This window comes from Parasteatoda tepidariorum, chromosome 9 (assembly GCF_043381705.1).
Source record: "Parasteatoda tepidariorum isolate YZ-2023 chromosome 9, CAS_Ptep_4.0, whole genome shotgun sequence".
Classification (NCBI taxonomy): domain Eukaryota; kingdom Metazoa; phylum Arthropoda; class Arachnida; order Araneae; family Theridiidae; genus Parasteatoda; species Parasteatoda tepidariorum.
The window spans coordinates 84,203,479-84,213,614 of NC_092212.1; the positions used below are offsets into that span (position 1 = coordinate 84,203,479).

Below are 10,136 nucleotides of genomic sequence, written 5' to 3' on the forward strand. Positions count from 1 at the left end.
ACTATTACATGCAATTAATTCCACTTCAAACATATAAATACAAACACTCACCTTATAATTTTTTCAAAGAAACAAGGTGTTGCAGAGATAATAACAAATTCAAAAAATAAAAATTTTTTCAAGAGAAGTCTATTTGACCAGGTAATCCAAAACATTGCTAGATGACTTCCTATTGTTGAGCAGTAAGCTATTGTTACCAATCAATCTAAAGAAAAACTTTCAAATTCTTAGTTTTAATCAATATATATGAAATGTTCCTTCACTGGGTAGTGTTCCTTCACTGGTTGGTTTACCCTACCTAATTGGAAGTAGGATTGTTGAGGTTTCTCATTAGTTTTACTTGTTTTTTATATTTATTGTGTTATTCTACTTAACAACTTCAAAATTTAATCAGTTTGCTTATTTTTGTGCTTTTTTTAAAAAAACACATTTTCAGTACAATCTAGTGTTTGTTTTTTAATTTACGCAGTAGCATAAACTATTGGTCAAAATTAGTTGTAAATGTGTTAAAAAAATCGTCTGCAGGTTAAAAATTCACCCCATTTATATTTTATTATTTTTGTAGTAAATAAAGATTTTTTCTTTGAATTTTTTATTCATTTTAGAAATGAACCTTATAGTCTCTACCATATTTTGATAATTTTTCCTACTTTGTTAATAACAGCAGTTTTTGTAATCATTTAAAATTTTTAATTTTTGAAATAGTGGCCACATGCTATAACTATACAATAGCAAAATTTCCTCATTTTTCCCTATAGCATAAACTCTGCTTTAGTAAGAGGAGAATAAAAACGCAGAAGTCTGCTGGCGTTTTTAAACTAACTAAAAGTAACTTTAATTTTCCTCATGTCACTTGTGTCAAATGTGACAGAGTTATCTATTTAAGAACTTTAATTTTATAAAAAAAAGATTTTAGTAGAATTTGTCGATTATTTTTTATTTCTTTTTCTTTATAGCTGAAGTTTGTTTTATTTTCAGGTAACAAAATTTCAATTAAAAAAAAAAGTCTGTAAAATAGGAAAATTGAAAAAATTATTTTTATGGAGACTGAAAATACATTTTCATTTTTTTCCCCCTCTGAAAAATTTTCGGGTAAATCAATTTAATTCTGAAAAATCTATGCAAAAATATCTTTTTGGTCAAATTCAGTATTCATTTTTATTTTTTTTTTTTTCTTCGAGACAAAAGTTTGTTTTTATTTCAGGTAATAAAATTTAATTGTGAAAAAATCTGCCTTTAAAACGCTGATTTATTGTTCTGAAGGTTTTTTTATAATCATTTAAAATTTTCAATTTTTGCGATAGGTGCCACATATTTAAAAACTTGTTCGCTCTGAAAAATGCTATAACTGGCCAATAACAAAATTTCCTCATTTTACCCTGAAGCATAAATTCTGCTTTAGCAAGAAGAAAATAAAAGGCAGAAGTCTGCTGGACTACTTTTTTTTCTTCTAATGTCGCTTGTGTTAAATTTAGCAGGGTTATCTTTTTATTTAAGAACTCATAACTTTAATTTCGTATAAATATATATTTTTTTTTCAGTACATTTATCAATTAATCGATTTTTTTTTCTCCTTAGTTGTAATTTGGTAAAAAAAATTTCTTTATAAAAAAAAGTCTGTAAAGACATAAAAACTAAAAATATTATTTTTGTTTAGACTGAAAATATATTTTCATTCTCAATTTCCTCCCCTTCGAGTAAAAAAAAATTTTATTCTGAAAGAAACCTATAAAAATATCTTTTTTTACTAAAGTTTTAATTTTTATTTCTCTTCAAGACTAAAATTTGTTTTTATTTCAGGTAACAAAATTCAATTGTGAAAAAGTCCGTCTTCAAAACCCTGATTTATTGTTCTTAAGGGGTGACATAGCGTATGGAAAAGAAATCCAGCTGGAAAATGAAGCTCGGATGGCGTTACGCTTAGCCAACTTTATATCATCCTTTTTACAAATAGTGGATCCCAATGATTTATTTGCAGAGTTCCGAGTGCCCGACAGACCACTGACTGAAGATCAAGTCATCGGAGAAGCACTCTCTGCTGTAATCGGCAATGAAAAAATACAAGGGTGTGGCATTTATTTTGACAGAAACCAATTCATCAACCGTACCCTTTTTGCTCCATATGCTTTCCGTAAAGCAAAGAATACCCGTAGCTTTTTTGTTGAAGATTTAGCACGGAATGAGGAAAAGGACAGCTACTTAAAAAAAGATTGGTTTAAGAAGTTAAAAATCCAGTGGGCTGCAAATACCGATAATTTGGAAACTTACACGACAAAAATGAAGATCCGCTACAATTCGTCTGGACTTTATAACATCCAGTATGATCGATATCCACTACAGTACAAAGCTGCAGAGATGAAGCATGGCTACTGGTCTGTCCCTTATTTTGATTGCGGTGGCATCCATAACCAGTGGCTGTTAACTTTTGCCGCTCCATTTTTCGGATGGGATAAAATTAAAAGCAGGTTGGAGTTTAAGTAAGTAATTTTCCAACACAATCAAACCTCATTATTGTAAATTACATGCACAATATCAAAAATCCAAAAATAATAATAATACATGGTGTGTAGTGTTTTTAAAAAGTGCTTAAGGGTGCTTATTTCGGATTTTATTTTTAAAGCCCTTTAAAGGTGTTTTTTTTATTGAGTGTTTTTAAAAAGTGCTTAATTTTCTCTTTTCAAAAATGAGGTTTTTTTCTTTACCATGTCAATTTTTGTCGCGCTTTAAGCAAAAGCGTGTTTTCACGTTGTTCTATTTAACATCTCATTCTAACAATGCATTTTTGCGTACCGTCGGTCCTTAGTGTATGAAGGCGCTGATCATTTTACATGTTTGAGGAAATACTTGTGAGACTGCATGTGCATATACTGAGCAGGGTTAGGTGAGATTCTTGCTCTCTCGTGTGCAACTCGGCTGCATTTTGCAAGATATTCTCAATTTCAGACTTCATTTTCCACCCTCTGGAATCGAACCGAAAAATTTCGCGATCTTTTATAATGGCTAGTTGAAAGAGTTCTTTGTCAGAAACTAGTTATTTTATCATGATCATGTATGGTCTTTCAAGATTATTTTGCATTTTATTAATGTATATAAAAAGTACTTAAAAGGTGCTTATTTTTCGTAGAAAGATTTAGCTACGTACCCTGTAATAACTTCTTTACTTAAACTGATAAAGGTTTTGAGAATGATATAAAATGTCTCAATACAAAATAGAGGTTCACAATAAATTAACTTTATTTATATCAATTAACTAAATAAAAATAATTTAACTTGACTTTTTGTTAATCCAGTATAGCAAGCCACATATTTTTTTTTTTACCAGTTCCTTTACTTTTATTTTAGTTCTAAGCGATATTGTACTAAAATTTTATTAGAGTGCAAGTCATGGCATCACAAGAGGGAGATTAAATATTTAAATTATCGAAAATAATTACTTAGATTTATTTTATTGTAACTTGTATAATTTATCTACATTTACCTAAAAACAATTCTAAATATTTTTATTTGCTCCTGTATTTTTACTTTTTCTTGTTTTAAAATTAAAGTTGTAATATACAGGATCTTCAATATTTATTAGTAAAACTTTTTTATTCAACTGCTTTAAAAAGGTTTCCATACTGAATGATTGTTTTTTTTACCTTACCTGGTATCAGCTGTAAAGAAATAAAATGTAACTGCAGTTTAAATCAAAATTTAGGTTTTCATAGGTAGTTAATTTTGCAATTGGCTAATTATATTTATCTAAAACAATTATCTTCAAACTTAACACATTAGCATATTTAGCCTTTAATTTGTTAATATCATTAAAGTTTTAGAACCGCATTCCACCTCACCGAAAAGTACCCCTGTACCCCTGGTCCTAGATTCAATAAATTTCTTTAATTTGTTCATAGTAGGTGTAGAGTTATGGGGATCATCAGATCGTAGACTTCTTTGCACCCTTGCCTTGTAATGTTAACTTTTTTGCAAATTAATAATTCAAGCATCTTCTCATGATATTCTCATCCTTATTGCAGGATAAGAAATTATTCATAAATGCTATTGAGAATATTTTAAGAAACTATTTTAAACTTATCAAAAATTTAAAAAAAAAAAAAAAAAAGAAATTGGCAAAAAAAATTTTTTGAAATGAAGGGCTAAGAAGAAATAAATTAAAAATGTTAAAAGTTTAAAAAAAAAAAAAGTTAAACTAAAAATTTTAAATCTTTTTCTATTAATTTTTTTTTTCTTCCATTATCAGTATTGTAAATGCATGGCTAATTCAGATTTTTTCATGCCATCAAGGTTCAAGATTGTATTTTTAAACTTACACTTATTTGTTTATTCTTTTATCTAGATGCTTAAAAATACACTAATTTTAATGAAGTATATTAATAATACTCATAATTTTAACACAATTAAAAATTATTTTCAGGGTTCAGCAATAGCAAATACATTGTTAATACATTGTTGTCCTGTTTCCCAATTTTTATAAATTATGTCTTATTTTTACAACTAAGGGCAAAATAAATTATCTTATTGGCTTGCTTTTTCTAAAGTATTTATTTCTTTTGTTACTAATTTATTTGTTTTAAAATTAAGTTCAAAAGTATCTCTTTTCTCTTTCAAATTTTTATTTTGTGTAATTAACTTTGAGACATTAACTATATAAAGAGTTTTTTATGTCTGTGTTAAATTTTACATTGAATGTAAAATTAATACAATTACATGAAATAATTAATACATTGGCAACTGTATAACTTTGTACATTGATAATTAGCTTTATATGAAGAAAAAAAAATTCTTGTTGCAATTTCAGAAGGAGAAGTACAAAAGATTCTGAAAGAAAAAAGTAAAATAAACATGCAAAAATGCTTCAAATTTCTTACAATAAGGAAAATTTTTTTTGCTCCAGGCATTAAATATTGTCCCTTACACTTATATTCTAATTTACTAATCTACGACGATTAGTTAATTAATTTAAATGCTTATGACTATACTTTTATGAAACTTTATTTAATTTTAATTCCATTGTTGTTGCTACTTTATACTGACACAATTTTTCATCTGTAGTTCAAGTGAAAATATAAAATTAAAAGGAAAATAAACTTATATAAATTGCACCCTGAGCTATCAGGGTGCAATTTATATTTATTTTCAGTCAAAATATCTCATTTGTTTGCTTTCTCTTGTAACAAAAATTAAGTTTGATGGTAATCTATTATTCTTTCTTTTTTTACAGGGGTGTTGTTGCTGTAAACATGAAGTTAGAAGAATTAGATATTAATCAATGTGATGATGATATGCATTATGTTCAGAATGCATTTAAAGGCACTCATAAATGTGATCGTAGATCATCAAGAGTAAGAAACTTTTTCTTATAAATTTCCTTCTTACCAAAATATAATTTTTAAGTACTCTGTAGGGGTAAAATTTTATCGCGAATCCAAAGGACTGGTAATTAAAAGGTATTACTAGTCCATTCGCAATTTTTTACTGCTCCTTTTTGTGTATATATATATATTTTTTTAAAAAGTTAATTAATTGAATTTTAATTAAAAATTACTCTACAGATAATGTGTAATGTCAATTATCTTATTTTGTGACAATAACTCTGACCAAAATATGAAATCAAAAAACCAAAACCATCGTATCATATGTTTACATATATTGTTGTTACAGGGGACCATTAATAATTATTTTACAGTGGTCCAAGTCAAGTTTTAGTGGTCTCAGACCAATGGACCACTGTTAATTATGAGTCCTTCTCTGATAAAATGCAGTAAGAAAAAGTGAAATTCTAAATAAAGAAATCAATGATTATTCGGAGGGGGGGGGGAGATACTTAAAAAGTTTTAAAATAATGTAACTTAGAGATATATTTTTTTTAAAAAATAAAGGTTTAATTAATACATACAGTGTTTGTGTTCTTTGAGGCATTCATTATGAATATAAAATAGGATTCATGAATTCAAATTTGCATAGATTTATGAAGTTTAAATTTTAATCAGTAAACTTGCATTGTATTTTTTAAAATTGTTATTCAAAAGATATGTAGGATTTTTAAGGGCTATGCTTAAAAATCTATAGTTTATAGGTGTCCCAACAAAGACTGATGATTTAAATAATCATTTTTTTTTTCAAAAATAAAAATAATTGAAGGAAATAAAAATTTATGGTTTGCTGCTTTCTGCTTAAGAAACAAAAACGTTTAATTTCACCTAGATTTAAAATTAGCTATTAAATTCCTGATCAGATGGCATTGTTGATGGAGAAAAACTATTGAACCATATTTTTTGTTGCATATCTGGAATTTCCAACAAAATCTATTATGTTAAAATGCATTTGTTAACTTCAGCCTCACACTTCACCACTTTGTTACTATTCTGAAAACCTTGTCACTAATGTCATCTATTGGCAAATCTTTTGACAAAATTTGAAACTTGCCAGTAATAAATCTCTTGTTTGTGCAGCAAATTGCTGCTAACTGTACATTTCTATCTCTTTCAATTTATAAATTGTTTGTAGTTTTTTAGTCAACTAATATGTATGTTATCAGGGGTCNGTCCAAGTCAAGTTTTAGTGATCTCAGACCAATGGACCATTGTTAATTATGAGTCCTTCTCTGATAAAATACAGTGACAAAAAAAGTGAAGTTCCAAATAAAGAAATAAATTACTATTCAGGGGGGGGGGAGTTACTTAAAAAGTTTTAAAAGAATATAACTTAGGGTTATATTTAAAGAAATAAAGGTGTAATTAGTAAATACTGTGTTTGTATTCTTTGAGGCATTCATTATGAATATAAAATATGATTCATGAAATCAAATTTGCATAGATTTATGAAGTTTAAATTTTAATCAGTAAACTTGCATTGTATTTTTTTAAATTATTATTGAAAAGATTTATAGGATTTTTAAGGACTATGTTTATGAATCTATCATTTACAGGTGTCCCAACAAAAACTGATGATTTAAAAAATCGATTTTTAAAAATACAAAAAAAAAACTTAAGGAGATAAAAATTTATGGTTTGCTGCTTTCTGCTTAAGAAACAAGAACATTTAATTTCACCTAGATTTAAAGTTAGCTATTAAATTCCTGATCAGATGGAAATTGATGGAAAAAAAACTATTAAACCATATTTATTGCTGCATATCTGGCATTTCCAACAAAATCTATTATGTTAAAATGCGTTTATTAACTTTAGCCTCACACTTCACTTGTTGATGCAAAAAAATGGCTATTCTGAAAGCCTTGTCACTAATGCCATCTGTTGACAAATCTTTTGTCAAAATTGGAAACTTGTCAGTAATAAATCTCTTGTTTGCGCAGCAAAATGCATTTAACTGTACATTTCTATCTCTTTCAATTTATAAATTGTTTGTAGTTTTTTAGTCAACTAATATGTATGTTATCAGGGGTCAGTCCAGGCCGAATTTACTACCGTTTAGCGGTACCTTCACAAATTCAACTTTAGGAAAAACGGTAGTTTTACAAATTCAACTTTGTAAAACTACCAACTAGGAAAAACGGTAGTTTCACTAAATACTTTTTCTTAAAATTTTATTTTTGCATCCCTTAAGAAGCAATAAATCCATATTTTTACCATATTTTTGTGTTGATTTTTTAATATAATTTTTAATTTTTCACAAATTATGTCTAAATTTTCACAAAATAGGTACCTTTCATAAAAACCTAGACAGACCCCTGGTTATATTTACTCAAGAGTTTCATTGCATTATTAAAATTTTATTAATCCTATTAAAATTAATTTTCAGTGTGTTCCGATTCTGGGCCGAGGCTTTGACACTGGTGGATATAAGTGTCAGTGCAACCAAGGCTACGAATATCCCTATAATGATTACATCACATACTTTGATGGACAAATCACTGAAGCTGAATTTGAGAAGCTTTTGAAGAACTTTCCCAGCCGGTTTGATACTCTCAAGTGCCGAATTGCTGGTGCCTCGGCTGTCACAGCCCATTTAGTCTTTGTTTTAATGGGTTTGTTGCTGCATCGATTTATACTTCATATGCTGTGAGAAAAGTATGTTCGTAAGAAATATACTCTTTTTGTATTAAGAATCTCCATTTTACATGAACTAAGTTTGGCACTCTATTAGATCACAATCGAAGAGTTTGCTCCAAAATAATTTGCATAAAATAGTTGACCTTTTCAAACTACTTTTAACTACTTTTAGTTTTTCTTAAAAACGATATATTTTAACAAAAACAAATTGCTGTAGGTACATTAAAAATTATCATTTTTATCAAAAGGTTTTCACCTTTCATACCATGATATTTTAGAGTTTTTAATTGCTCATAATTTTAATTCAGGGGTAATTTTAATTTCAGGGATTGTTGATTTTTTTTAATAAATCAAAAAATCATGTTATTTTTGTTATATGCATTAAAAATCTTCCTGCGAAAGATTTTACAAATTGAGTTTTACATTCCATTATATTGAATTTTATCAAAGAAAATATAGCTCAAAATATAATTCAAAATTACTTAGCAATTATATCAAATAAATTGCAAACTATTGACAATTATCTGCTTTGGACAAATGCTTTCATTCCTAAATTAAACTATTTTTAATGTTGTTAGTGTATTATAACAAATAAAAATGTTTATTGTTGGCACTTAAAATTTAGTTATTTTGATTTTTAAAAAATTCACGTAGGTTGCTGCATAGCAGTTATGTAATTTTTAATTTTATAGTATAGTGTATTTTTGGGTATTGTTGCATTTATGTTATACAAATGTTGTATTTTTGTGTGTAATTTTATATTATTTCTCGGTGATTTAGTTACATTCCTCTTTTTTTCTAAATGAATCAAAATTATTGTTTTTATCATGTTTTTAGATATTTGTTTACTTTTAGATCTGCTATTGTTTCAAGTCCTCTACTTTTTTTGCATTAATAAGTACCGTTATAGTCATTTGTTTTGAGCAAAATATGTTTCTCAGAATCGATATTTTATTATAAACCTCTTTAAAATATGATCTCTTGTTATAAAATTTGTTTAGATAAAAAAAATTTAAAAAATTGTGTAAATTTAAAACAAAAACTTGTTGATTTCCTTTTCTTTTTTAAAAAAATGTACAACCTGGTTGCTTTATTGCATAACCAAATTTCTCCCATGTGTGATTCCCTGTGCAATGATTAATTGCCATTGACAGTTGGTACTTTTTACCAACTTATCCCTGTAATGTGGCTATGCAAGATTTAAAAATTAATTTCAAATCGTAATATGTTTATGATTTTTTTCTTTAAGTTAACTAATTTCTTTTTATAATTGTTTAAAATTATAAACTTGTGTGTGTTATTATATTTAATTCTGCAAGGAAACATCTAATATATATCTATGGTGACTATAACATAGCAATGGGATTTCCCTAGGAATAAAAAAGGGCAGGGTGCTGCCTCTCAGAAAAAAACATTATAAGTTTTGAAAGGGCACTCAGTCAACACCCTAAAAATGTATTGAAATGTGTAATATTATGTAATAACTGAGTTTGATCTTATTTTACAATTTTTAAATTACCCTCTTTTATGTGTAATCTAATTTTTTATGTGTATGTTTCGAAAAAATATTTCTCCCTCATTACCAGAATGAGAGAAAAATTTGTAGTTTATAAAAGTAATCAAAGACGTACCAATAGATAATCTCTGAACATAAATTTCTTTCCAGAAAAAATAATTTTTTTTAATGAAATTTGATTAAAAAGGCAGTGTTTTTAAGGGCTGAGCGGCTTATTTTTACAAAAAAGATGCCTTTATAGGTATCAAAGGGCAGGCAGGAACACTTGTGGAGAATACTGCTATAGTTCAAGTAGTACCAGGCATTTTATCAATCTGGAAAAAATCAGGAAATTTTACCTGCAAGTCATGGAAAGGGGCTTAATTTAGGTTAGAGAAAACATAAAATTCTCTTTTTTTCATAATGTTTATATAAATTCAGATAAAAATTACGTGATACTTGATTTTAGTTCCATTTATATCCAGGGTTTTCACTGAGTCCTTTTAATTGGGTTTTACAAAATGGGTCTCAAAAATTGAAAATTTGTAAAAAAATTTGAAATAAGGCATTGTGGTAGTTATTACAAAAAACCTGCTTTAAATCAATTGAAGATCAAACTTAAAACGCAAAAT

General features: G+C 27.3%; 1 protein-coding gene across 1 annotated transcript in view; it reads left to right on the forward strand.

The window, feature by feature from the left end:
• Positions 1-8,498, forward strand: part of LOC107441074 (uncharacterized) — a 27,444-nt gene extending 18,946 nt beyond the window's left edge. Inside the window, exons 8-10 of the mRNA XM_043053444.2 lie at positions 1,801-2,477; positions 5,222-5,342; positions 7,759-8,498. Coding sequence (XP_042909378.1) covers positions 1,801-2,477; positions 5,222-5,342; positions 7,759-8,022 — 1,062 coding nt within the window. The 3' untranslated portion in view covers positions 8,023-8,498. The remainder of the gene's footprint in view (positions 1-1,800; positions 2,478-5,221; positions 5,343-7,758) is intronic.
• Positions 8,499-10,136: the final 1,638 nt, after the last annotated feature.